This window comes from Lepus europaeus, chromosome 10 (assembly GCF_033115175.1).
Source record: "Lepus europaeus isolate LE1 chromosome 10, mLepTim1.pri, whole genome shotgun sequence".
NCBI classification, from domain to species: domain Eukaryota; kingdom Metazoa; phylum Chordata; class Mammalia; order Lagomorpha; family Leporidae; genus Lepus; species Lepus europaeus.
In genome coordinates, this window is record NC_084836.1 from 2,572,312 (window position 1) to 2,599,582 (window position 27,271).

Below are 27,271 nucleotides of genomic sequence, written 5' to 3' on the forward strand. Positions count from 1 at the left end.
TGGGGCTGGAGGTCAGCAGTGTGTGGGGAGGGCGCGGGCTTCAGCCAGGGCTCTGTCTCCGCAGGGTCCACTGCCAGCTCGTTCGGCTCTTTGCCCGCGGCATCGAGGAGGAGCCCAAGCGAGAGGCGCACAGCTGAGACGCCGTCACGCGGCAAGTGTGACGGTTACCAGGACACCGACTGCAGCCTGATCACGGCGATAGATTCGTTTAAATGTAGAAATTTATTTTTGATAGCCAAATCTGTCTTAGGAAAAGTCCCTTTTGTCAGCCACTCGCTGTCCCTCTCGGGCTGTGTCACACAGGCTTGACCCGGCGGTGGCTTCCCCACGGTGATTATAGGGACTTTAGGCCGAGACCCACTGTGTGACGGCTCGGGACCAGGTTCTGGGGAGGAGCAGCTTCTCTCCACCCTCGACCGCCATCCTCCGAGCTGCGATCCTCACTGTGGGCTGCAGCACCGGCGGGCCACACGGGGACAATCCGGCTGGGCGGGGGCTCCGGAGACCACGGGGGAAGGGTTATAGCAGAGCTGGGAAACACGGCAGCGTGTCCATCGGGAGAGAGTGGATCCAGTGTTGGCGCCACACCTAGCCCCACGGTGGTGTCCCCAGGACACCACGGGGCAGCCCGGCTCTCTGCACTCGGCACGCCCGTCCCCGTGCTGTGGTTACTGACGCCTCGTTCCTGGAGATTCGAGCCGTGTACGCGGTGCCGTCTCTGCTGCCCGGGTCCTGCTGGGTGTAGACTGACGCGTCCTGTGACGTGTGTAACACGGGCTTCCCTGAATGCTCTGACCCGAGGGGCGGGGGCGGGGGGACTTGACTGTTACCAGTAGCGCCGTGCCTGCCGCGGCCCGTGCAGCACACGCCGTCTCCCGCCTCTCCTTCAGAGCCACCCAGGCGGGGCAGCCTGCACGTGGTTTGTTACCGAGGGAGGGGGGATGGCCCGGCTGCTTCCCTTCGGCTTTGGGCCTGGGTTGGAAGACCACAGACCCAGCACCTGAAAGACAGTGTGGCCCCCGGACCCGCAGCACCGTCCCAGGCTGCTCCCGTGGGGCGGGGAGTGCGGGAACCGGGCAGCTTCGTACGCTTTCCCCAGAGACCCCTGAGTCTGCCCTGGCCCTGGGGAACGAGGCCGCTGCCGACTCGAGAGACAGGGACCAGGCAAAGCAGGCCCTGGTGAGACTCTTCCCCTGTGCCTGTCAGAGCTGCACACTGGTGCTGTTGCTGGGGCCCCGGGAACGTGGGTCCTGGGCAGGGGGCGGCCCGCACGCATTCCCATGGAACCTCAGCTCCTGGACCTCGGGGTGCTGGTTGGGTGGCAAGCATGGCCCCAGCCGGTGCTGGGACTTGCCTGGCAGCTCGCAGCACACTGCAGGCGGGCAGCGCGGGTCCCGGTTCGGGGTAGGCCTGCGGTCAGCCATTCCCGCGAGCCCCTGTGTGAGTGGGAGACACAGAAAGGATGGCTTTGTTCTTTCTGATCTTGCTGGTTTCAAGATTAGAAGGTGGCGTATTTGATCTGAAATGTTTGAAAAGACAAAATAAAACTACTTTGGGCAGAATTTGGCATTTTCTTCTACACAGTCCATGAAAAGGCACAGGTGCAGCTAAGGCACACGCTCAGCCAGCCCCCAAAGCTTGCACTGGGCCCAGGGCCCCGTCGCCTGATGACCGCTGACCCTCGAGGGACGGGATCTTTGCTCGATGTCCAGTCGGCTGACAGAGATTGGTTCCCAGGTGGAACAGTGAACGCCAGGGCCAGGGCTGGCAGAGGACGCAGCCTGGCTTGTGCTACAGGAGGCCCGGCGTGGACTCAGCGCTGTCAGGGCACAGTCACAGAGGCACAAGGACCACGCAGGCAGCCCCACACCTCCCTGCAGGGCCCCACCACGCCCACGCCCACACCTTCTGTTCACATGAGAGATGGGGCTCCCACCTGCTGGCTCGCTCCCCAGGTGCCTACAGCCGGCAACTCAGTCCCTGTCCCCTCCATCTCCCCTGCCCCCCTGGGCGCTGGGCTGGGCGTCAATCAGGCTTCAGCCTGCCGGGCACAGCCCCCGCACCTGCCGGGCTTTATACATTCCTCGACCCACTCGTTTATTGCACCCACCAAACCCTACATCCGAGTTGCTAGGGAGACTGTGACGAGGACTGCAGGCCCAAGGGCACAGAGCTTGATTTTCCTGTGCGCTTCGTCTGACCCCCAACTCCCCCCACCCCCACGCCATGGTGACCGACCTCACCTGTGATCTGTAGCTGGAAAGGCCCCAGGGCCTCTGCTGGAGCTAGTAGCTCCCCTCTATTCTGAGGGCTCCCCTGGCCACCAGGCAAAGCCAAGAGAAGCCCTGGGAGATGCGTCCTGGGCTGCAGGGGAGAGAGGTGCTCTAAGACGGTCATCAGAGGGGGCTTTGTGACACAGGCGGGCACGGGCTGCCTTCCTGACCGCAAGCAAATTGGAAGGCGCTTAAAGCAGGCTGAGGGCTGGGCGGAGGCCGGAATCCCCAAAGTGTACCACGTGGGGCCTGGGAACCCCTCTGCCTCCCCTGGACCCCGCGGCACCTGCTGTGTGCTCGCACCCCTGCAGCCTCTCTGCCTCCCTGACTAGGGGAGGAAGGCAGCGAGCAGGATGGAGCACGGGCAGCCCCGTGCTGAGCAGGGGCAGAGCTGGGGCACAGGGAGATGAGACAGATGAGGGCAGGACAGCACGAGTGTGAGGCACCCTTGTCCCTTCAGGGTCACAGCCCGGCATCCAGCACAGCCTGCAGTGGACGGACGGACGGACGGACGGACGGGTGGTGGATGGATGATGGGCGGGTGAACAGGAAGAGACTGCAAATGACTGACCTTGCAAGGCCATGCTCCCGAGCTTGCCGCCTGGCCGCCTGGCCCGGTCTGTGCCTCCTGGGGGCTCCCAGGCGCTGGGGCCCAGGAGGCCACGCCTCTTCAGGTGCACCTGACTCCAGTGACTTGAGAAGGCAGGCAGGTCCAGAGCTGACATCTTCCCTGGCTGAGCCAGTGTCACTGGGCAGCCTCAGCTGAGCAGGGCCCAGGCCTGCACCACAGCCCCAAGGCACTGCCCAGTCTCCAGAGAACCCACCGCCCCCAGCCCAGTGCCAACCCTGGGCACACCTCCCTGCCCTGCCCTCCATCCTGTGGGACCCAGAGCCTGCCTCCTGCCCCCAGACTGGCAAAGCCTGTGCCCAACAGTGTCCCCCTCGGCCCCACCCAGTGCCCACTGCCCGGGCACCCACTTGCCTGGCAGCCATGGTGTCTGGACCCCTGGCACTGTCCAGCGCTGGTCACCACAGGCACCCCAGCTGCCCACAAGCCTCACACGACCATGCCAAGCAACCGGAGGGCCTGAGCCTTAGCACAAAGCGCTTTAGGTTTATTTAAATAAAAATTATAATTTATACAAGACTTTTTCTTTTAACAAGGTATCCTTAAAAATGTTACAGAGGGTTTTTTTTTTTTTTTTTTATCGGTTCTTCAGAATTCTGTTGCACAGGAATCACACTGGTAACGACTATGTACAGATCCAAGACAGACCAGAGCGCCAGCCGTGGCCAAACATCCATCCCAGTTCATGATTAGTCGCAGGATGGAGTCTGCCCAGATTCACCCAATTCCACAAAAGCCGTGGATTCCCGCCAACGGGGACCTGCTCCGCTCCTGGCCCCCTGGGACCCCAAAAACGGGCCTGCTGCTGGCCAACCTGGGGCGGGCCCTGATGCCCCACCCCCCAGTGTGTGGTCAGTTTTCATCTCCCTTTCTCTTTAAAGGGACTCAAACTTAACCACCTGCCCTGCTGAATAACCCCCACCCCCCTGTGCTTGGGACGATTTTAGTGCCTTACGAAAGGCACAGACCCGGAGACCCCGGGCCCTGGGGAGAAGTGTGTCACCCTGGCAGCCATCCCTGGGGACAGGTCAGGCCCACCTGGTGTTGCCTTAGCCACCCAGGGGCTTCCCGGTGGGCTGCGTCTCCCCAGGTGCACCGAGAGCGGACTCGCTGCTTAGCCAGGGTCCCATCTCCATTTACGAGGCTGATGTGCAGAATCTTCTGGAAGACTGGCAGCTGTGCGGCCAGGACGTGTGCGCAGTCTGGCCGCTGGGTGTGCGTGCACCCCCCATCCCCGGCGAGTGACCCCCGGCCCCTGTGAGAGGCTGACCTGGGCCCACGCCACAAGTCTCCCCACCCTGGATGAGGATTGGGGAGCAAAGGTACAAATCACATCTGAAAAATGATACAAAAATAAGAAAAACAGCTTGCTCTCTGTAAAAAATAGAATCTTCTGTTTCTTCAAAAAACAATCTAGTGACAGCCAAAGGACTGGGGACAAGCGGAAGGCGTGGGAGGGCCCCAGCGTGGAGACGGGCAGAGCGGGAGGTGCCCGCGCCGGTCTCCGCGCCGGCTCCTGCTCACGGCAGAGCCACCTGCAGACGCCCCAGGATAAATCGGTCACACGTGCTCCCACTGGTGGCCATCTCCCAGCGCTCGGCCACTCCCCAGAGCCCGTGGGGAGGGTGCTCCAGCCCCCACCCCAGCCACCCCCAGGGCTGCTGCCGGGGGCGGGGTCTTGAGCACAACCAAAGCTCAGCGCACCCCCAAGAGCCCCCTCAGTGTCCCCCTGGGCTTGTCCAGAGAGCACAGGGGGACAAAGCTGTGCCTTCACCCTTTGGCTACCGACTCCAGGGTCCCCTCTGGAGAGGCCGGATTGGGGGAGGGCCACCCAGCATGCCCAGAGCTCCCAGCAGCCTCTCTGCTCCCACAAAGGTGCCCCGCCCCACCCCCACACTACAAGGACAGCAGGAGGAGGGTTGGGCTGGTTCGTCTCTTGGCGGGCAGTCAGGGCCTCCATGGGGCTCCTCACCGCTTCTTAACCCCAGGAGGAGGGGCCCGCCACGTGCCTCGGCTATGGCTTTGGTGGTGGAAGAACTTCTGGTCTCTGGAGAGCCTGCAGGGTGACCCTCCCCTGCCCCCCAGGCTGGGCCGGAGGACACGGTCATGTGCTTGACAAGGCCAAGGCAGTGCGTGGCCACAAGTCCTGGAGCTCCTCTGCCCACCTGGTGTCACTCGGGCGCCTGCGGCGCCTTGCCCGGGCACCACCATGGGGAGCCCCAGGCCCCTCGTGCCAGGTCCGTAGAATGCAGGGATCGACAACCAAAACCGCAGGGCAGGGGAGTTATTGCCGAAGGTCATGAGGACATCCAAGGTTCTTCCACGACCGGAGTGTTTCAGAGCCCCCGCCACGCCCCGGGGAGTCAGTGCTAGCTGTCGCCTCCGGCGGCCGCTGCTGCAGTAATCTTCATGTACTGGCTGAAGATGGTCTCGAACGCTTCGTCCCTGTGCACCATGGCGCCGAACACGAGCGGCTGCCAGGGAGGGAGCGCCGGCGGTGAGCGCCACAACCGAGCCCCGGGCCAGCCCGTGCCCTCCTGAGGCCCCCCCTCCCCCGTCACCTGGGCCTCGGCTCCCTCCAAAGGCTGGGATCTCCAGACACCAGGTGGGTGTTGCCACAAGGGACGGAGGGGGCTGTGCCCAAACCGCCCGGCCTCTAGCTCCGAACTCGTCGCAGCTAAGCCCCAAGCCACCCCAGCCCCTCAGCCACCTGCAAGGCACCCACCTTCTGGGTGGATGGCGTCGACACGGCGATCCCCATGCCCGAGCCCGGGAGGACAGACAGGACTTTGTACTGGAAGAAACATGACAGCCGTCAGCATGGGTCTTGCCGGCACGACCCAGAGGGCCTGGTGGGCCCCGGCCACAAGAGCAGAAGAACCCGAGTAACCTCGCCCCTCGGGCTGAGAGCAGAGCCGCCCGGGGCCTGTCCCGTCCTGCGCCAGCTGCCAGCCGGAGCCCAGGGAGGGCCGACCCCGAGGACGCCGCATGTGGGGCAGGGGCCCTGAGGACGCTCACTCCAGAGCCTGGCACCCATGGGGCACCCTCAGTGCCGCCAGCATCCTGACCACGAGTGCGCACCATTTCTCCACAGGGGGAGGGAGGGGGCGGTCCCCCACAGTCCAGGGGGCGGGCGGTGGGGGGTGCACCCACAGGCATGTTCCTTGTGCCGAGCCACACCGGAATTCGGTTAAGAAGCTCCTGGAGCACTGGAACCTCCTGTGTCCCACGCTAAGCCACACCCGTGGCAGCAGCCTGGGCCCTGGGGTAGCAGGGGTGGTGGGCACAGCAGAGCCCACCCGTAATGGAGACACAGACCTCACTGGCCCCTCTCCTCATCTGTACCACAGGAGCCACAGTGTCACCCCACATGGACGTGGTACCCCGACGGGGGCTCCGCGTGAGCCCTCCACAGACGAGCCCTGCTCTGGGCAGCAGCAGCTTCCAGATGGACGCCCCCCCCCCCCAGCTCCAGGCTGCACTGCACCCTGGGAAACCCTCACGCTCCCCTCCTGAAACCCAGGGGTCAGCGGGCGCCCACCTTCTGGATGTCAGTGATGTCCACCAGCTTGATGACCTTGTTCCTCTTGGAAGACCCGGATTTGGAGCTTTCAAAGCACAGGTAACTAGGTGGGGGCGACGGGAAGGGGACGATGCAGCGAGCGAGGTGGGGCGTGGCCCCGGCCCCCCGGGAGGACCCCTCCCACACCATTTCAAAACCACAGGTGCTGAGCTAAGACTGGCTCTCAACACGGGATCTCCCACAGGAGATGCGGGAGCCCCTGAGGCCTGGCTGGGGGGCTCCAGGCACAGAGGGAGGCTTCCCAAGGCGCTGGGGCAGGCAGCCCCCAGCCCATGCGACACTCACTTCTCCGTCACGTACAGGACCCCGTTCCTGATGTAGTCGGTCGGCATCTTCCGGTCCCTGTTGATGAGGCAGCAGCGCCAGCCGCTCTCACACACTGCCCAGGAGAGACCCAGCCTGTGACGTCGGCCCCCCCTGCAAATGCCCTGGAGCCCATCAGCACGGGTCTCCCCGTCACGGAACGTCCCGGCGCGAGCGCAGGAACCCATGGGGGCCTTCCTTGTGCGGGAAGCTGAGGTCGCATGGCGGTGCCCGACACGCCACACTGCAGCCAGCAGCCGCAGTGGCCACCTGACCCTAGGCCAGCCCGGAGCGTGGGGGTGCAGCAGAGCACAGGTTCCCCACCCCCCAAGCCCCAAGGCTCCCGCTGCAGGGGGCAAGGCAGGAGTTTCATGCGAGGCCCTTCCTGGAAGGCAGGCCACAGACCACCTGCCACGAGACGGCTCTAGCGCCACAGATGGCCAGAGGGCCAGGGCCTGTCTGGGCTGGGACGCAGGCCCCAGAGCTGACGCGGGGCTCCCTCCAGCCCCTGGGCACCCACGTGTCTGCTGGGGAGGCAGGGAGGCCAGGGCCGCCCTGTCCCCGTGCCCGGCCAGGCCGCAGGCCCACCACACGCACCTGCCAGTGGCCGCTCGTTCTCGGTCAGGTTAAAGATCTCGTGGAAGTTGCCCTTCTTGGTGGTGTGGCAGCGACCGGACTCTTCGTCCTTGCTCAGGCCGGCCGGCGCACTGGACACGTAGCTCCGAGACGTGGCCGTCTGCAGCTGCCCACGGCACATGAGGCCCCAGTCAGGCCCTGGGCAGGGAGACTGGCCCACAGGCCCCCCAGCCACACTGCTGCCACTTCTGGCCACTGACAGACACCAATGCCCCTTGGGCAGGCTCTGGGCCAGCCCACACGGCGACACCCCGCCCCCCAGCCCCGCCAAGCCCACGTGGTCCTCGTGGGCCGCGATGGCTTCAGCGTTTCAGGAATCAAATCCAGCCATGGGATAGGCCACAAAAGAAACCACAGCACAGCACAGGCACGGCATTGGCTCACAGCAGGCCGAGGGGCTGCACACAGACACCGTACCTTGTCATGCCCAGACAGCTGGCCAAGAGGGAGACAGCAGACACACGTATGACCAGGACAGGACACAGAGTGAGTGGGCTCGGGGGCGGGAGGGCGGTCACAAGTGGGAGGAGCCTCGCAGCCTGAGGGGAGGGCGCCTCGGCCCTTGCTCTCTCCTCCCCTCGGTGGCCTGCACTAAGCAAACTTGAGCCCGGGAAAGACCCTGCCCCAGCCACCCCAGGGCCGACGGGCCCCTGGTCTCCTCCCTCACGATGGGGTGGGGCAGGGGCTGCCTGTCTCTGGGGCAGCGTCCGTCTGTGGGCCAGGTCATCAGGCCAGCTGGGCTCAGCTTCCCGACAAGCTCTGCTGTGTGGGACCCCCAGGGCACCCGTGGGTGGGTCCTAAGAGGACACCCACACACAGAAGGTGCTTCAGGCCCCCTTCCACTTGGAAGCCCTCCTGGGCCTACCCAGGAGCCCCGCTGGGACTAGAACTTCCCCTCCCACCCGAGGAACCCCAAGATCACCCACGTCCTGGCTCAGGGCCCTGGGCCCAGTGTCCACAGGACTCATGACTGGCCTGGGCCCTTCTCGGGGGCTGCTTGGCCTCAATGTCTGAGCCTTTCAGTCAGGAACAGAGCGAGGTGGTTACCCCCGTCTCCAGGCTCTGGCTCTCAGCAGCACACCCTCCTGCCCCGAGCCTGGCTCCGTGGGGACCCCCAGCCCAGCCCAACTGCCGCCCATGGCAGTGTGGTCCCAGCAGAGGGCAGGAGACAGCAGGGGACAGTTTCTCGATGCTTTGAGTTGGCGGTTTCAAGGCCACCCCCCAAAATGTGAGAGCTGCCCACTTCCCAAGGTGCCGGGAGGGACAGGTGGGGCTGGGGCTCACCCTGCGGGACACGGCGTTGCCGGAGCGCTCCTTGAGCTGGGGGTCGGTGGGCAGGCTCTTCCAGATGATGTAGGGCGTGTCGTACCTGGCGCGCAGCCGCGGGCAGCGCTTGAAGATGAAGTCGATGAGGAAAAACTTGATGCCCGCGTAGAGCCCTGGAGGGGACAGAGTCCCGCTTTGTCCAGAGCTCCACGGGGGACAGGGAGAGGCCAGGGCCCCTGAGCAGACCCCATGGCCCTGGCGTCACGCATGCAGAGACATGCCCGTGCACGTCATCTCCGTGGCCCTGAGGTCTGACCCCGGCCACAACGCAGGAACTCCCACGAATTCCCACCGCACCGCGGTGACAGGGAGCGTGCTCCGGTCAGCGGCTCTGCGCCGGCCCAGGTGCCCGTAGGTGCTACTGGTACGGGTTTTTGTCTTTGTCCCCACAGAACACGGGCCCCCAGCCTGCTGCCCCCAGGGAGACCAAGCACTGCCCCCAGGGGGACACAGCACTGGGATGGGAGGCCACTGCCTCGATGTCCCTGCTCGGGCCCAGGGGGGCCTGTGCCGGCTCCAGGCTGGGACACGGAGTGGCTCGGGACACACTGGGTACAGCTCCCTGGGGATGGACCATGACCTTGGCCTCGTGGTGCCTCTCTCAATTTCTTAATGTGAGCAGGGCCACCCAAGGGGCTGGACACAGCTCAGCTCTCTGCTTCCCCACTCTGCTGAGGCCCCCCGCTCAGGCTCGGGACCTCTCCCCACTCCAGGGTCTCAGGGGCCACTCCTGCAGTCGGATCCGTCACAGCTGCCGCTCCCAGCTCAGCCCACTCCAGCCAGGCTCCAGGGGCTGCTGGATGTTCCCACTCGGGCCAAGCCAGCACCCTCCTTCACCCCCTCCCCGGCCCCTCCTCCCCTCCCCTCCAGGCCACCACCCGGGTTCCCCGTGGCCTCTCTCTGCCCTCCTACACCAGCACCCACAGCCTGAGCCCAGTGCAGCCAGGAGCTCCCAGATGGGCTCCCAGACGGTCATCAGCCCCACGGTCTGAGCTTCCAGGCGAGGGCCGGGCCTGTGCATTCAGACCCGGGGCAGACAGCGCCACTCTGCACACCTGGCCCCCGATCCCCGCCAGATCGCACCGTCATCTCTCAAGCCTCAGCTCTCCACTGGCACCTGCTGTGGGCGCCACTGCCTGTGCGGCCAAGCCAGCAGCCCCTTAACCCCTCCCCCCTTGCCCATCTGCCTGCCTGCAAACCCCTGGCTCTGCCTCCCCAGCAGCTCTGACCCCCCACACCCACTCCCACAGGCCACACCTGCCCTCTGTCTCACCCACCAACAGATAAACCAGCAAGAAGCACAAACCCAGGTAAGTGCTGGGAAGGGCACGTGCCCAGTGACGAGAAGGAAACGAACTCTGGCATCCACTCTGGGTGGCAGGGACAGAGCCACAGGAAGCCACCAAGAGGGCCCGTCCACCCCTGGGACCTGCCACCCGGCCCGGCCACGTCCCACAAGGAGCCCGGGTGAGGCGCTCCTACGAGCTCCTGCTGTCGCTGGAACTCGGCTCCGTGATTTCCTTGGGGACTGTCCCTCCTGCTGCTGTGAGGTCAGGGCGGACGTGAGCGTCCACCAGCACTGCCCCAACTGCTTCTCTGAGCGAGCCTGCAAAGCCTGGCCTGGCCTGAGGACTCCGGCACCAACTGTCCCCCAGCCCCCATCTCCACCGCTCATGTCCCGGGAAAAGCATCCTTGGTGAACCCCGCAATTCCGACCTGGCCCAGGGGGACAAGGCCCGCAAGGCCCAGCTCCTTGTGGTGTCCACTCCCTAAGCTCCAGTCCCCGCACAACCCGGTCCTCCCCGCCAGCTTCCAGGAGACCAACTGGAGACACAAGTGCTTCAGGCGCACTTGAACTTGGCCTCACACGGCAGCTACCACCCAGCTCGCTGCACCTCAAACCGGGCTCTCGGCCCCACCCCAGGCCCACCAGCGCTTGGAGACTCCAGCTGCAGGCACCCAGCGTGGGTCCCCGAGGGACGGGTGGACGGGTCCACGGGCACGACAGGAGCCAGGGGCCCGAGAAGCTGATGGCGCCTCTGCGTGCCTCTGGTTTTCCGCCCGGCTCTTCCCCAAACGCTCCGGCAAACAGCAGAGGACGGCAGGCCAGGGTGAGGCCGGGCCCTCTGAGCCTGCGCGCCGCGCCTTACCTACAGCGAGCCCCACCAGGCGGTAGGGGAAAAAGCAGGAGGCCAGGAAGGCAGCCCACAGCGCCACATACAGCTTCTGTGTGATCTCGGGCTGGACCCACATGAACAAGCTGTGGGGGAGACGGGGAGGTCAGGCGGGGCCGGGCCGGGCGGGGTGGGGGTGTGTGCGTGCTCATCAATCACTCACTTCTTGATCTTCTCCAGGATGTCCGCCATCTTGCCAAACAGGTTCTGCGCGAAGAAGAAACCGGGGGCGGCCATCAGTCACGGCGACACGCCAGAAGGGTCTGGGGCCCTGCTCACTGGAGACCCAGACCACGTCTGGATTTCCGCACAAGGCCCGGCCCACCAGCCACAGATTCCACCGGGAGAGCACCCTGTCCCTCAGGGTCGCTGGTGATGACCGCCCACCAGACCGGTGGAGTGTCCAGGCCTGGAGCCCAGGCGTGCTGCCCGGGCCCACCACGGGCACTGGACAAAGCGGGAGACGCCGAGGGCCTGGACCGGCGCGGTACCTGAGCTTTCTGGGCCACGTCCAGCACGAGCTGGAACTTCTCCGACACCGTCAGGTCCTCCTTCGGGGGTTCCTTCAGTTAAAGGGGAGAGAGAATTTCCAGCGGAACCTAACGGCATGCAGGCTCCCAGCCCCGGCACCTGTGGGTCGCCCTGATGTCCCTGCATGACCAGGAGAGTGGATGCCCAGAGGCGGCCTGCAGGGGCTGAGCCAAACTCTGACCCATCCTCAGGGCACCTGCGCCCCCCTCCCCCTTACAGGCGGGAGACCGAGGCCCACCCCATCCCAGTGCGCGTCCACTCATTGAGCAAGGAGCACTGAGCAGGCTCAGGGCTGCGGCCGTCCCTGGCCGTCTGCACGTGGACGACCTATTCAGACCTCAGACGAGGCTGCGATCCGCCCCGCTCGGCCCCGCCCACGAATCTCCCTCTGGAGCAAACAGCTGCACAATTTTTGGCTTTTCCAGCCATGCGGTCTGGGTGCAAAAGCAGCCACGGCAGTGTGCAGTGTGCGCCGAGCAACCACTGATCAACCAGGCAGCGGGGAGGGCGTGGGCAGAGTCCTGCGTGAAAACACAGCTGCTCGTCCAGCCCTGCTCGCCTCCCACCCGGCCCCTCGGGTCAGCACGGCCAGCCAAGGCCGCCCGGGCAGGCCACGGGCTTCGCCTACAACCAGGCTTGGGCGGGAGGTGGTACACTCCCCGCCCCACCGGCCAGGGCTCCTGGTGGGGTCCACACAGGCTCAGCTGAGACCTCCACGAGGCCTGACCCGGCGGAGACGGACGAAGGGACCCTCTGCCTCCAGGACTCACCACGGCCTCGGACACCTCCGGCACGATGCTCCACTGTATCCGCCAGCCCCTGCCAACGGAAGCGCCTGCGTCTTAACAGCAGCGGTGCCTGTGCACCTGCGCGCGACGCCTCGGCACAGGGCCCACGACGCCGGGCAGGCTGAGAGAAGGAGCTGCTGGGAGCCCCTGCCTTTGGCCACCAGCACTGCCAGGGCCCCTCCCAGCTCCGAGTGGGGGTTCTGTGTCCCTTCCCCCCAACCAACCCCTCCCCTGGAGACCCCGCGGTGGAGAGCACAGACTTAAAAGCAGCAGAAGGGGCACGGGCATCAGCTGAGACGCCACGTGCGTGGGCGGGCCCTGCCCGGCGCTGGGGCTGCCGACCCGTCCAGGGCTCTGAACGTCGCTTCTTCTGCAAAGTCGCCCCCAGGAGCCAGGCACGGAGCAGGCTGGAGGAGACCGGTGCAGCTGAGCGAGCAACAGTACCAGGCTCCCCGCCAGCCAGGGGCGGGTAACCGCAGGACAAGGGTGCATCCCAGCATGCTGGCTCCCCGTGAGCCCCTCCCACGGCCTCCAAGGGAAAGGGGTGCTCAGAAGACCAGCGGAGCCATGCAGACGTTGACTGGGGCCAGTGCCTGCCCTCCCCAGCGCTCTCGCTACACCCCAGCACCTCCGGCACTCCCGGCAGTCACACCTGCCCCCTGCTGGGTGACCTTGACTGGGTGATTTGGGGACTACCCACCAGCAGCTCCAGCCAACCAGGGCGGGGTGGCCATGCTGCTTGGTGCCTGGCACATCCTGTGTCCTGGTGGCGTGACACAGGGAGGCGACACAGCCAGGCACACGGCGGATCAAGCAGCTGCAACACCTGCTCACCTACCTGGCGATGAGGTAATTGAGGGACAACCTCAAAATTGCCAGAAATAAGAACATGGGGATGGCCCAGCCGTGCCACACGGCGTTCATGTACACCTGCGGGTGAGAGCAGGCAGGGGAGGTTAGCGCAGCTGGGCCCTTGGTTCAGGGCAAGCCACCACCCTCCCGCTGCTTCCTCCACTAAGAGAAACCATGGGGCCAGCACTGTAGCACAGTGGGTAGAGCTGCCGCCTGCAACACCAGCATCCCATACGGGCACAGGCCTGGCTACTCCATTCCTGATCCAATGGCCTGGGAAAGCAGTGAAAGATGGCTCAAGTGCCTGGGTCCCTGCACCCGTGTGGGAGACCCAGATGAAGCTCCTAGCTCCTGGCTTTCACCGGCTCAGCCTTGGGGAGTGAACCAGTGGGTGGAAGCCCTCTCTCTGTCTCTCCCTCTCAGCTGGGATCGGAGGAAGAGAGCAAGACCCCCGACCGGGCGTCCCCCCCACTGCAGCTCAGCACCAGTGAACCTGTCCTGCCCACCTGTGACAGGCACGGGGCTGAGGACACACAGCAGATGCCTGGAGGGGCATGAGCAGATCCTGAGTTCAGGGGGGCCGGGAGGTGGGTCAGACTGCACACAGGGCCTGGGCCCAGGCAGCACTGGCCTCAGGGAGCGGTGTATTAAGGTGGCAGAAGGCCCTGGTGCTCAGCTAAAACTGGCATCTCCTGCCACACCCGACCAGCCAGTGTGCAAAGATCCGCTCTTCCAGCCAGACCTGGCCTGTTCGGGGGACCTGCCCAGAGACCCGGCCTGTTCAGGGGACCTGCCCAGAGACCCGGCCTGTTCGGGGGACACCTGCCCGGGGACCCGGCCTGTTCGGGGGACACCTGCCCGGGGACCCGGCCTGTTCGGGGGGACACCTGCCCGGGGACCCGGCCTGTTCGGGGGACCTGCCCAGAGACCCGGCCTGTTCGGGGGACACCTGCCCGGGGACCCGGCCTGTTCGGGGGACACCTGCCCGGGGACCCGGCCTGTTCGGGGGACACCTGCCCGGGGACCCGGCCTGTTCGGGGGACCTGTCCAGAGACCCGGCCTGTTCGGGGGACCTGCCCAGGGACCCGGCCTGTTCGGGGTACCTGCCCAGGGACCCGGACTGTTCGGGGGACCTGCCCAGAGACCCAGCCTGTTCGGGGGACCTGCACCCAGGGACCCGGCCTGTTCGGGGGACCTGCACCCAGGGACCCGGCCTGTTCGGGGGACCTGCCCGGGATGGTACTGCCTCCTGGAGCTCTGTGGTGCCCGAGAACGCAGGGGAGGGGTGGGGGCAGCGTGCATCCTGAGTCCCTCTCACACCACAGCGCCTCCCAGCCCTGGGTCCCGGGGCCCCATGGAGCACCAGGTAGGGGAAGACAGGAGCAGCAGGGAACTGCTGCAGGAGGACTGGCGGGCGGCCGGGCCTTCTGCTCCAGAGCCGCCAGCAATGCCAGCCCCACGTCCCCCGACCCTCCCAGGTCCCGTGGCTCTCGGAGGCCAGGCCGGGGCCCCAGTGTCACCGGGCACCTGTCAGGAGCCCCCTTGGCTGCTCCCGCAAGCTGGCAAGCAGGCCCCAAAGACCCCTCCCCAGAACACTGCTGCAGGGACCTGCCTCTGCAGACAGCGACCGCGCCACACGCGTCCAGGGTCCCAGGTGCCACACAGGACCACACCCAGCAAATCCGAGCTGGTCCTCCAACTACAGCAGCTCCGCTGTGCCCACTTTACAGGAGAACAAACTGAGGCTGCGACTGTCCCTGATGCTCAAGGAAGTGTGGCTGGGGACAGGGGCGGGGGGAGGGTGGCTGCAGGGCCCCGCCCCGGGGAGCACTCACGGTGAAGGCGATGGCAGAGGTGTAGATGGAGTACCAGTCGGACAAGGCAGACAGGTTCTTCACGAAGTTCGTGACGGGCTTGGCACCGCGCTCTGGGGACAGAAAAGGCCGCAGTGTCAGTGGGTCAGCCGCACAGCCTGCTGGCTGCGCTCGGCGTCGGGCCAACTCCCCGACCCCCGCCCCTGGTGGGGAGGGAAACCAAAGCAAGCAACCCAAGACCAAAACCGGCATCAGCCAGCTCCTGCCGTGCCGGGCCCCGGCCTGGATGCTGCCCACTGTCCCCGTGGGGAAGTGCCCTCTGACCCCACGCCCACGGGGAGGAGTCACGGCAGTGACCACTGCCCACCCCAAACACCGGAGGACACACTCTGCGCTGACCACACCGGAGGACACACTCTGCACTGACCACAGAGCAGCAGTGGCCAAGGAGGACCCCACCCTCCCTCTGCCCCCAGACACAACGGGCCTCCTCCTGGGGTCAGGGCGGTGGTCCCAGGCAGCTCAGGACCCTGCCCCCCCGCTCCCGCCCACAGGGGGCCTGGGCCTGTACTCACTTAGTCGTCTCATGTTTTCAGTTAGCCTAAGAGAGAAGGGAGAGACACAAGTGCCTGGGTCAACGTGGCGGCCAGCTGCCCACCCTTGGCCCACAGCCCCCTGGCACCTGTCCACTTGTAGGCAGGGATGGCCCTGGCTGGGGCCTCCTGGACAACGGTATCACCCCCTGGCCTCCTGCCTGTGCCCCGCAAGACGGCGCTGCATGCAGGCTGCCCGGATTTACCGACCAGACCCCTGAACCCCCAAGCTGCCCACCCAGTGTGGGGTGGCCTCTGGGCAGTGGGCGCCCGGCTGAGCCGGCTCCACAGGCCCCTGGGAGCCGCGTCAACAGCTCTGCATGCCCGGTGAACACTGAAACCTCGGGGCAGGTGCTCCGGGCGCCCTGGCTCCCCCGGCTACCTCCGGGCGCTGAGGGGCTCCTCTGTCTCCACGGTGCTCTCCTCGGGCTGGAACCTGAAGTCCTCCACGTACTCCCCAAACTTGTCGTAGAACCACTTCTGGACGCGGGAGGGCACCCCCTGGCCCCGGCGCTCTGTGGGGACGAGGCAGAGGCCCGCAATGGGGTGGGTCCCAGGATCTCGGGGCACAGAGAACTGAGGGCGCAAGCACAGGCCAGAGCCGTGGACGCTGGGCGTGCCCGGCCAGGCCTCTCCTCGGTCCCCTGCGGTCCACGTCAGCCTCCCTTTGTCTGGTTTGTCTGGGAAGCAGCTGGGTGGGCTCAGCACCGCACACCCTGTGGACCCTGAGGACAGCCAGGGGGACATGGAGGAGTGTGTGTGGGCGTGTGCATATGCCCAAGCCTGTGTGAGAGAATGAGTGTGCAAGCATGTGTGACGTGTGAGTGCAAGTGTGTGACTGTGTAGTGCAAACGGGTGTGACTGTGTGTGCAGGTATGTGCGTGGGGGGGTATGTATGTGAGGCGTGGGGGATGCATGTGTGTGTGTGCTGTGTGTCTCTGCGTGCTTGCTGTGTGTGGGGCGCACTGCCTGGGTACGAGTGTGTGAGCCTGTGTATAGGGCATGTGTGTGAACATATGTGTTGTGGGTGTGTGTGTGTGCTGTGGGGGGGACGTCTGTGCACGTGTATGAGCAGGCGTGTGTGTGTACACACGTGTGCTGAGTGTGCAGTATGTATGCAGTGTGTATGTGAGCATGTGTGCTGGGGGTACATGTGTCTATGAGCGTGTGGGTGTGTGTATACATGTGTGCAGTGTGTGTGTGGGATGTGCATGAGCGTGTGGGTGTGTACACGTGTGTGTGCAGTGTGTGTATGTGCTGTGAGAGTGGGATGTGCATGAGCGTGTGGGTGTGTACACGTGTGTGTGCAGTGTGTGTGTGCTGTGAGGGTGGGATGTGCATGAGCGTGTGGGTGTGTACACGTGTGTGTGCAGTGTGTATATGCGTGTGTGCAGTGTGTGTGTGCTGTGAGGGTGGGATGTGCATGAGCGTGTGGATGTGTACACGTGTGTGCAGTGTGTGTGTGTGCTGTGTGTGGGAGTACATGTGTCTGAGCATGTGTGGGGTGTGTATGTGCACGCTGTGGGGGTGCATGTGTATGAACATGTGGGAGTGTGTACATGCGTGTGTGCATGTGTACAAGTGTGTGCACATGTGTGTGTGCCGTGTGCTATGAGGGGTCCATGTGTATGAGCGTGTGTGCGCGCCGTGGGGGGTTGCGTGTGTATGAGCGTGCACGCATGGATATGTGTGCATCCCCTGGGGGGCTGCGTGTGCATGTGCACATGTGAGGGGCTGCGTGCTGAGCGGGCAGGGCCCAGCGAGCACAGGGCTGGCCCAGGTGAGCTCATGGGGACCCCATCCCACACCACCAGGTAGGAGCCCCCACACATGGTCAGGAAGTCCTCTGGTTGCCCCAACCATCTAAAAACCAGGAAAGAGCTTTAGAAAATCAAACTCTGATGGGCCACGCCCCGGGAGAGGTCCAGCCCCACCCCCAGTCCCGCCTCTGTTTCCCAACTCCACACCAGGTGGGGCCAAGACCCAGGGCCCTGTGGCTCGGCTCTCCAGCCCCTCCCAGCACAGGCAGGGGGTCCCCATGAATGGTCACCCCGGGGAGGCAAGGGGCCTGCGGCCGAGGACACTCCCAGACGGCAAGGCGTGCAGCGCTGTGTGAAGACACAGGAGGAGCCAAGGGCTCCGCTCCGTCCCGGGGGCTGAGCCACGTCCTGGCCGCGGCTCCCGGCTGCCCACTCAGGTCCTTTACTGGGGACCCAACGGCCGCCGTTTGCTCTGAGGACTCGGCAGCTCGGAGAGGAACGCCGGCCCAGCTCCGAGACTCCCGGATGCGCACGGGGTCCTGGAACAAACCCACCCTGCCGCCCGCCCGCCCGCCTCCCGCGGTGCCTACCTGCCCCGTTGCCGACCGGGGCCTGCCCCTTCGGTGCCTGCGGAGACTGTGCCGGCTGCTCCTCGGTTCTTAAAGAGACAGAGAAGGTGCGAGAAGCCGGTTAGTCCCACCGACGGCATCCGTCAGGCAGGCCAGTGCCAGCACGTGGGCTGTGCACTGGTCAGCCGGCTCCCCGGCGATCCCCGGTGATGGCGGCAGGGCCCGCACAGAGATGTCTCTCTGTTGGTACACGTGCTGTGTTTTCACCAACAAGTGAACGGTGCCGAGCTGGCAGAGGCCTCGCTCTCCCTTGCCACGCTCATGGTCAACGGCTGATGACGTCCATCGGTCTCTTAATGGAAAGACACGACACGCACCCCGCAAGGCCCAGGCTGGACGACAGCCCGCCAGCTGCCTGTGCCTTCGTCCCTGCTCTGGAAGAGGTCGCCTGCTGGACCCTCCCCAGCAGTGATCCAGACCCTGCCCTCAGGTGCCGCAGCCTCCTGAAGCCAGCCGGCCCAGGCCACCGCACCACAGTGCCCTGGGCGACAGCTGTGGCACAGCCGCTCCGGCTCCCCACAGACCTGGGTGGGGGCTGGGAGTGGCGCAGAGAGACCAGGAGGGAGCGTGGCCCCCCCTCTGCTCACGTCGCAAGAGCTCACACCACAGCCCCGGGAGCCAGCTCGGGCTTGCGCCTGTCACTGTCATCTATGGGGACACAGCAGGACGGACAACATGGACAGTGGTGGGCAGGGCCGGCACCTGAGTAGCAGGCGGGGGTGGAGCCCCAAAGTGGGGAACCATGTCGTGAGGAGGGGCCAGGCCTCCACGCGCCCACCTGAGGCTGCTCAACTGACCACGCCCAGGGCTACCTGCCAGGAGGCGGAGTCACCGGGAACAGGACCCGGGACCAAGGGCGCGCAGGAGACTCAGCAGCCCCGCTGGCTGCCCTCGGCTCTTAGGCAGGTGGACCTGGATGAGCTGGGGGTTCCGGGTGAAGCAACTCAACTAGGAAGCACAAACACCAGCTCCTGCCAAAACCTGGGCCGGTGCGCACAGCGAAGACCGCACCTAAGCCACAGGTGGTCCTGGGGAGGGACAAGTGCCGAGCCGTGGCTGGCCCGGCTTGCTTTGTGTGCAATAACAAGGCACGGCCACTGCTGGCGGAGCCTCGTCAGCACAGTCCTGCCGGGGACGGGCACCTGGCCATGCAGGTGCCCACAAGCTGCCTGCAGGGGAGGGGCTGCCCCTGGGAGCAGGTGCTCCAGCTGCAGGGGCGTCTCCCTTCCGCAGGGGTCCCAGTACAGGTGTGTGCGACAGGCTGGCTTCTCACAGAGCAAGAGTGACACGCTGAGAACAGGATGTCGGGAGCACAGGTCCGGTCACCCAACAGGCGGGCCCTCTGTGGTTTCCGGGCCGTCAGAGGGCACAGGTGTCCTGCGAGCCACACACACTCACCCGGCCTCGATCAGGGAGAAGACCAGGAGCTGAGCTTGGCTCAGGCCTGCCTGGAACCCCAGGGCCTGGGGCTGGGTGAGGCACCGACAGCCGGCAGGGTCTCTTGGTTCCCACACTTGGCCCCTCCTGCTGAGGCCCCGACCCTGTGAGCCCACTGAGGCAGCAGAGACCTGGCCAGGTGCCCTCTGGTCTCCCCCAACCTTCCCAACTCTGGGGCTGCCAGGGGCAGGGGGCCAAGAAGCCACCGGGGGGGGGGTGGTGACCCCAAGATGGCCCAGGCAGGTACTGGGCGTGGCCGGACCGGAATTGGAGAAGGCCTGTGCCACTAACAAGCAGGCTTGACATGGGGAGATTTTCCAAAAAGGTTCCAAGTGTGATGTGTGTAGATGCAAGGGCATGTATGTGCATCGTGGGTCCTTATGTGTACGTGTGTTATGCACACACATGTGCACAGGCAGTGGGTGAGTGGTGGGAAGTCTGGGGGGTAAGTGTGTGTGTGCGTGCGTGTGCATGGTGTGGTGTGTGCGTGCGTGTGCTGTGTGCGTGCGTGTGCATGGTGTGACTGTGCCTGTACCTGCAGGCGTGTGAACTGGCCCACAGCCACGCGGACCGGCACCAGGGAAAAGCAGGTCACTCCACCGAGCCTGCCCCTCCCTGCACCTGTCCTTCAGGCTCCAGAAGATCCCCACACCCTTCCCGCTCACTCTTTGCTGCTCAGCCCAAGCTGGTCCCAGGGTGGAGCCCATACAGGACGGGTCCCTCTGCACCCTCAAGCTGACGCGGGGCCAGGCACGGCCTCCACACTGGACTGGTGAAAGGCGGTTCACGCCCTGGAGTCTGGCTGCGGGGGCCAACAGGCAGCAACAGTCAGGCTGAGCACGCTGCCAGGTGCCACCAGGGGGCGCTCGGCCTCCAGGGGAAGCGGCCGCTCCGGGCCCGGGCCCTGGCCCTGGGCCCAGCTGCAAGGGCAGCTCTCGGCTCTGCCTCTGTGCCATGGAACACAGAAGACCAGCGCCAGGAACCCTGCTCCTAAGGCCTGGGCACAGAATAGCACAGTGCAGCTGCTTCCTCCCCGAACAGGCGGGAGAGGCCCCTCCAGGCGCTGCAGGCTTCTCGGAGCTGCTGACCAACAGGGAGGACCCAACAGGGAGTGGGAGGCTGGCCCAGGACACAAAGGAGCCTGGCTTTGCACAATCAAACCCGCGTGGGTGTGGTCACTCAGTGTTAGGCCAAAGGCGGTGTCCACACCCTGAAGGCTGGACACTCAAAGCCCTAACAGTGAAGACCTGGTTCCCAGGTGTCCAGAGGCAGCAGCAGCCAAGGGTCCTGGCGTGACCAGGGGTGGGGCTGCAGGTGCCGGGCCCAAGCCTGCAAGTGCCGCTGTGCAGAGGGACAAGGGGCCTGTGGGCGTTGGATGCAAGGGCATGTATGTGCACTGTGGGTCCTTGTGTGTGCATGTGTTATGCACACACATGTGCACAGGCAGTGGGTGTGTGGTGGGAAGTCTGGGGGTAACTGTATGTGTGCATGGGTGGTCTGTGACTTGCCATATGGCTCAGGAGTGACCTGCTTCCTGCTGGGGCAGGGGGCAGGGGTGGGGTGAGCGGGGGGCTCAGGGTGCTCAGGGGTCACCGTCCCCCAGGAGGGGTCCTGCTAGGATGAGGGTGTGGCCAAGGCAGGGAAGTTCAAGGTCACTGCACACGGTGGGGAGTAGGGTGCTCAGGGTAGGGTCCAGGTGGGCCACAGAAGCCCCTGCACCAGGAGACCCTGAGACATAGGTCTTTCCCAGACCAAAGCCACAGACAGGATTCGAAACCCCCCTTGAAGCCCTCTGGAACCAAGGGCTAGGCTCCCCAGGCGCCATGTGTCCAGCACAGGCTGGGGGTCGGGGTACGGTGGCCCCACCGTGGGCCTGAGCAGGCTCCCGGGCCTTGCGCACCTGCGCGCAGGCGAGGCCTCACCTGGCCCGCAGCACCTCCTGCACCTTCTGCTCCAGCTCCGCCCTCCGCTGCCGCTCCCGCTCCAGCTCCTGCCGCAGCGTCTCCGAGTTGGTTTCTTCTCGCAGCTTCCGGAGCTCCTCCTCTGCAGGGAGAGAGTGGCCAGTGACCACTGCACGTCCGCTCTGTCCCCAGGCCAGGCGACCACCAGGTGTCCACTCCCCCTCAGCCCAGGTGGCCACTGCGCATCCACTCCTACAGACCAGGCAGTCACTCCACGTCCACTCCCCCCTCAGCCCAGGTGACCACCATATACACATATACACACTGCACACACACGTGTACACACACCCACACGCCCATGCACATCCCACCCTCACAGCACACACACACACACACTGCACCCCCCACAGTGGACAGCACACACGCATATACACACTGCACACACATGTATACACACACCCACATGCTCATACAGACACGTGTACCCCCAGCACACATGCATGTGTAGACCCACAGCGTCCACTCCCCCCAGCCCAGGTGGCCACTCCACGTCCACTCCTCCCTCAGACCAGGAGAGTGTGTCCACTGTGCGTCCACCCCGCCCACAGACTCCGAGTGAGAGGCAAGGGCATCCAGGAGCAAACAGCCCCAGCACCTGGACCCCACAGGTGAGCCTGGCCCCCAGAGCGGGACGCAGGCCCTGCCCGCCACACCCCCAAATCACAGCAGAAAGCAAACAGGAGCCAGACCCCTGCTGGAGGAGCCGGGGGGAGGACCTGGGCTCCGTGCAGGGGAGGGGCAGGACGGGGGTGGGCCAGGACAGCTGTCAAGGCCACCTGGGGCCCCCACCAAGGCTCCCACGGGCAGGGGGTAGGGACAGGGGAGAGGGCGGGGGCTGCAGGCCAGCCAGGTCCAATTCCTAGGTGCACACACAGCATCCCTGGGTCCCTCCAGCGCACGCTGGGTCACCTGTCCACGAGCCCGCCGCTCCCCTTCTGCCCTCCCTCACACTCCTTCTCAAAGGCCTGCGCAGTGGCCTCTGCCCCCAGCAGGGCTCCCAGCTCCGCTCCACAGTGGACAGCTCAGGCAGCCAGGGGTCACACACCCGCCCGAGCCAGCACAGGGACGGAGGTGGGGCCGGGGGCCTGGACCCCCTGAAGGAGCGGTCTCCATCGCAGCCAGTCCCTCTAGGCTCTCCACACCCCACCCTAAGAGACAGCCCAGGCACACGGGGTACTCACCTCTGCCCACCCCACTCTTGTCACCTGGGGCCCAGTACTGTCCAGAGCAGGTCACACAGGCCACGCCACTGCCCAGAGGGTGAGATGGCCAAGCACCTGCTCCGGCCCTGCCCTGGTCTCCAACTGAGCCCACCTCGACCCGGGAGGCACCTGGATCCAGCCCCACGATCGTGGCTTCAGTCACCACCCCCCGGACAAGCACGAGGTGGCCTCATGTGCCAGGCACGCTCTGGACGCTTGGGACGTGGAAGTGACCTACACAAAGGCCAGATCTCCGGGGAAAGAGACGGCCACGGGCGGCCCTGGAGCAGGGCAGGTGTCACAGGGCAGAGGAGGGGCAGCGGACGCGAAGGCGATGCCGGGGAGGGGCATCCAGGCCGCAGGGAGAGCCACAGTGTCCCCGAGCTGCACCTGTCTAAGGAGCCCCCAGGCCACTGCGGACAGAGCTCTCCTACTTGGAGCTCAGGTTCTGTGCCTTCCGGGGAGCCCTGCCAGGCTGGAGCTGCAGCCACCCCAGCCAGGAGCAGTGAGCTCTCAGCAACACCTGGGCCACAGGTGTCCTGCTCCCAGGCAGGAGCCACACCCTGCCCCCCCCCCTGCCCCCCAGCCAGCAGCGCCTGGAGCTGCAGCAGATCCGTGCTCCCGGTGTGGAGCCCCCAGGAAGCACTGGCACCGGCACAGACAGGAGGGGAAGCCCAGCCCCCAGCCCCACTGCTGCGACCTGGAGGGGACACAGGAAACACAGGGAGTAGGGGCAGCTGAGAGCCAGGACCCAGGCCATCGCCCCGTGCTCCCGTCACAGCCTCGAGAGGGCGACGGTGACCCAGGCAGAGCGGCTGTCTGAGCCCGCGGAGCAGCGCCTCCAAGGCTCCTCCTCCGGGTGACAGAGGCCCCACGGCTCAGGAGGCAGCCTGCAGAGCAAACACCAGGCAGGGCCAGGGCCGGGAGCGGAGCAGGTGGAACCAAGCCTGGCTCGCTGGCAGTGGTGCCTGTGAAGACATGGCAGGGTCACCTGAGAACTGTCCCCACCCAGGGTTGCCCTAGCTGAGCTCTGAGGTGGCCGCTGTTCCAGGTGCCAGGCACGCTCTGGTCAGCCTGGTCTCGGCTACACAGAACACCCCGATCACGGGGCTGACGGGCCAACACGTCACCCACTGGAACCCGGAAGAGACAGCCACACCCGCCGGGGTCCCATCACTCCACCAACACCTGCGGGAGGGGCCGGCTCCCTTGCTGGTGGGCCGGGTAAGACCCTCCCTGGCTTGGGGTCCTCGCTTTCAGGGGGACAGGGGCTGCTCAGGGTGACCACAGTGGCTTCACTTCCTGTCCTGGCCACCTCACCAGACCTGAGGGCACGGGGTCGAGCCCGAGACCCCGTAGCACAGGCCAAGGTGCACGCCAACTTGTAGGAGCAGCTGCCCACAAGCCCCAGGGGACCCTGTCCAGGCTGAGAACAGCTGCGGAGGACCCGGGGAGAGGCCAGGGGTCAGGAAGCTCTTCGGAAAATATTTAGCCTTGCTGAGTGCCGGGCCCCTCACTGAGTAAATATTTGGAGTGCCTGGGGCCCTCCCACACAGCCTCCGCCCGCTCCCACCCTCAGCTCAGCCTGCGGCTCATAGATGCTCCCCAAGGGACGGGGACGCCAGGCCAACCCCACAGGGAGGCGCCTCCGGGGCTCTGGACCACAGTGCTCAGCACAGGCCCCATCAGGCTGCGGATCCTCCCAACCCACGGGCCTTGGCGCCCATGGACACAGGGTGGTAGGATGAGGCCAAGAACAGCCGCCCAGAAAGATGGGCTGGGCACACGCTCACCCGGGGACTGTGGGTACCTCGGGAGCCGCCGCGCGGGGGTAGCAGTTCAGCAGGCTCCTTCCCGGATGTCCCTGAGCAGGTGGGTTCAAGGCTTAGGGGAAAAGAGGGGTGCGGTGCTCAGGAGACAGCGCAGGTGCACAAGGGCTGGCAGGTGTGACCTCCCAGGATCCATCAGGTGCAGGAGCGAGGACCCGCGTCACCACCTTGTCTGCTCCAGGCCCAGGGAGAAGCCAGAAAGAATGGGGGACGAGACAGCGGGGGAGCGGCCACACCCTGCAGTGGGAAGCCAGCAGCCCTGGCCACCAGAAGGGTGTCCACCCAGACACGGAGCTGTCAGCTTCAGCCTCATCCTGGGGACCCGGGGACCCCGCCACAGAGGACTCGAGGCCCTTGGGGTCCTGTGGGTGACAGTCCTTGTCCACACAGCACATTTGGGGAGCACAGAGGCCAGTCCACGAGCCCCATTGCCCACGGGGACCTGCCACAGGCGGTCACCTGCAGCCCCCAGCTCTCCCCGGCCCACCTTCATCAGGAAGCCCGAGTGCTAGGGGCACCACCCTGCCCAGGACTAATACCCGGGGCTTCCCCAGAGCAGATCCAAGATAAGTGGACCCCAGGGGTGACCCCAGACGCTGGGCCCTGCCTGGTTCTGGGCCCTTCAGTAGGCAGAACCACTTCCCACACACAAGGAACCCCATCACCTTGGAGCACCTCCTCAGAGGGGTCACGGCCCTGGACCTCCGGGCCCCCTCCAGAAAACCTGAAAGCCGGCCTGGCACGGAGCAGGGGCTCAGCCCAGGGCCAGGGGATGGACCAACTGCCCGCCAGACTCCACAGGCACGCTCAGCCCACCTTCAGGGAGCAAATCCATGCGGCTGGCTTGGGAGCCAGGCTTGGGCAGAGGCCCGGAGCCCAGGAGCTCCTCCCCCTGCTGCTCCTGTGTCCCCATCGGGTGTGGGAAAACGGAGGTGGGAGACTGACACCACCCCCGCTGAGGCGTCACTCACACCCAGTTCCGTCACAGGGCAGAGCCAGGGCCACAGCAGCCACTACCAACCCTGGGGTGGATGTGGACACAGACCCCTTCCCCAGGCCTGCAGGAGGCACCGTGCCTATTTGCTGGCACCCTACCTGGGGTGCAGAGGCAAGTATAGGGTGCTCCTGGCCTGGGTCTCCCTGACAAACGCCCCTCAGCCCTGCCCCGACCCCAGCACCCCCACGGCCCAGGCTGCCTGTGCCTCTACCCTGAACCTCCCCAGGCTGGGCTGGGCTCTCTGTGCAGCCCCTATGGCGGGCGACATGGACACAGCCTATCACATGCCCCGGGTCAGCCTAGAGACAGCTTCCCACTGCCGGCGGAGCTCCCAGGCTCTGCGCCTGCTCCTGGTGACGCCTTGGACCTGAGCCCCAGCTGGGGCCCTGACTGTGCCTCTCCCACGGGTTCTCTGAGCAGACGGCTCCCAGCAGGACCAAGGGCGCGCCCCAGACTGAAAAGGCAGCCAGATCCACACACGGGACACTTGGGGCGGCTGCAGGGAGGGCCTGGCCACCTCCGTCCACAGCAAGAAGGCGACTGGGTGCTGGCATTGGCACCCCAAGGGAGATGCCCGGCTACAGAGAAAGGCCCACGCTGGCATCCAGAAGACAGACCCCAGGAGCCGTCAGGGTGGGCGGGGGCGCCCCCCACTCCAGGCAGCCCTCCCACCACAGAGCCGAGAGCATGGCGCAGTCACCATCCCCAGCCACCTCCAGAGTGCCGGACCCAGGCCCTGAAACCGGCCATGGCCCCACCAAGGCCCTGGGCTCCCTCAGACCCCAGCACAGGACCTCCTCAACCTCGAGCCACTCACGGGCTCGGAGGATGGGGCCCCCTCCCCCACCTCCCATCAGGCACCTGCTGGGACCATGGTGCCCATGCTCCCAGGGTCAGGCGACCCCTGCACTGGTTTCCCCAACTGCACTACACACAGAGTGCTTCCAGGACACAGCTGTTCCCTGCGCTCCCAGGGTTGGGGGCCACCGCCTTGGCCTGAGCAGGGCCGGTCCATCCTGGGGACGCAGCTTTCCTTGGTTTAGGGCCTGGGCAGCACCCCTGCTCCCTCTTCGGAGGATCCTGGTGACGGCCTGAGCCACGGAGTCCACACTCATACCGCAAAGCCCCCCGCGGCCTGAGCCACGGAGTCCACACTCATACCGCAAAGCCCCCCGTGGCCTGAGCCACAGAGTCCACACTCTCACTGCAAAGTCCCCCGTGGCTGAGGCCACGGAGTCCACACTCACACTGCAAAGCCCCCCGCGGCCTCAGCCACGGAGTCCACACTCTCACTGCAAAGCCCCCCGTGGCCTCACAGTCACAGGTTCCGGTCTAGACATGGACAGAGCTGTGTGGTCATTCTCTGCTCTCCCCAAGATCCATGCAGGTTGAAGGGCCACCCCCCAACCCCGCCCTCGGAGTCCAGGAGGCAGGGCTGCCCCCCTCCTTCCACCTGGCCCACAGCGCACTTCCGGCCCCGGCATTCACACGTCCCAGCCAGCCCCTTCCTCGCACCGCCCTCCGCACCTTCCAGCAACAGCCCAGACAGGAGAGGCAGCCCTGATAAGGAGCACTCTCACCAACCTCTGACCCTCAGAGCCCAGCTGGACGTTCCCCGAGCCACCCACAGGTGCACCGGGTGGCTGTGTGACCCTCTGCGCTCACAGGCTGTGGGCAGAAGGGGGCGCTGTTCTCCTGCAGTCCTGGAGAGCTGCACATACCAAGCCAGGACACGTTACTCCACACCTGCCTGCCAATGGGTCCCAGGCTGGACACAGGGACAAGCCCCGAGCCAGCCGGGCCCCCAGGAGAGTGGTCGGTGGCAGACGTGATAGAGAGAGGGAGGAGGCCCAGGGCCAACCTGGGAGCCCAGAGTGGCCCTCACACCACGGGGGCGTGCGCAGCCATCTGTCAGACAAGTGAAGTTCCAGCAGGGCGCTCGGGGCCCAGAACAA

At 65.6% G+C, this 27,271-nt stretch overlaps 2 protein-coding genes across 3 annotated transcripts in view; one reads left to right on the forward strand and one right to left on the reverse strand.

Annotated features, from left to right (window-relative positions):
- The window catches only part of CERK (ceramide kinase), a 45,668-nt gene extending 44,106 nt beyond the window's left edge, over positions 1 to 1,562 (forward strand). Inside the window, exon 13 of the mRNA XM_062202660.1 lies at positions 65 to 1,562. Coding sequence (XP_062058644.1) covers positions 65 to 137 — 73 coding nt within the window. The 3' untranslated portion in view covers positions 138 to 1,562. The remainder of the gene's footprint in view (positions 1 to 64) is intronic.
- A 1,805-nt stretch (positions 1,563 to 3,367) lies between these two features.
- Positions 3,368 to 27,271, reverse strand: part of GRAMD4 (GRAM domain containing 4) — a 71,934-nt gene continuing 48,030 nt past the window's right edge. For both annotated transcript variants that reach the window (XM_062202661.1, XM_062202662.1), the window contains exons 4-19: positions 21,250 to 21,370; positions 17,852 to 17,919; positions 15,884 to 16,016; positions 15,484 to 15,509; positions 14,930 to 15,021; positions 13,081 to 13,172; positions 12,225 to 12,273; positions 11,415 to 11,486; positions 11,087 to 11,130; positions 10,900 to 11,009; positions 8,708 to 8,862; positions 7,385 to 7,529; positions 6,770 to 6,863; positions 6,443 to 6,527; positions 5,627 to 5,695; positions 3,368 to 5,375 (exon numbers count right to left, since the gene is read on the reverse strand). In XM_062202661.1, the coding sequence (XP_062058645.1) occupies positions 5,271 to 5,375; positions 5,627 to 5,695; positions 6,443 to 6,527; positions 6,770 to 6,863; positions 7,385 to 7,529; positions 8,708 to 8,862; positions 10,900 to 11,009; positions 11,087 to 11,130; positions 11,415 to 11,486; positions 12,225 to 12,273; positions 13,081 to 13,172; positions 14,930 to 15,021; positions 15,484 to 15,509; positions 15,884 to 16,016; positions 17,852 to 17,919; positions 21,250 to 21,370 (1,460 nt within the window). In that variant the 3' untranslated portion in view covers positions 3,368 to 5,270. The remainder of the gene's footprint in view (positions 5,376 to 5,626; positions 5,696 to 6,442; positions 6,528 to 6,769; positions 6,864 to 7,384; positions 7,530 to 8,707; positions 8,863 to 10,899; positions 11,010 to 11,086; positions 11,131 to 11,414; positions 11,487 to 12,224; positions 12,274 to 13,080; positions 13,173 to 14,929; positions 15,022 to 15,483; positions 15,510 to 15,883; positions 16,017 to 17,851; positions 17,920 to 21,249; positions 21,371 to 27,271) is intronic.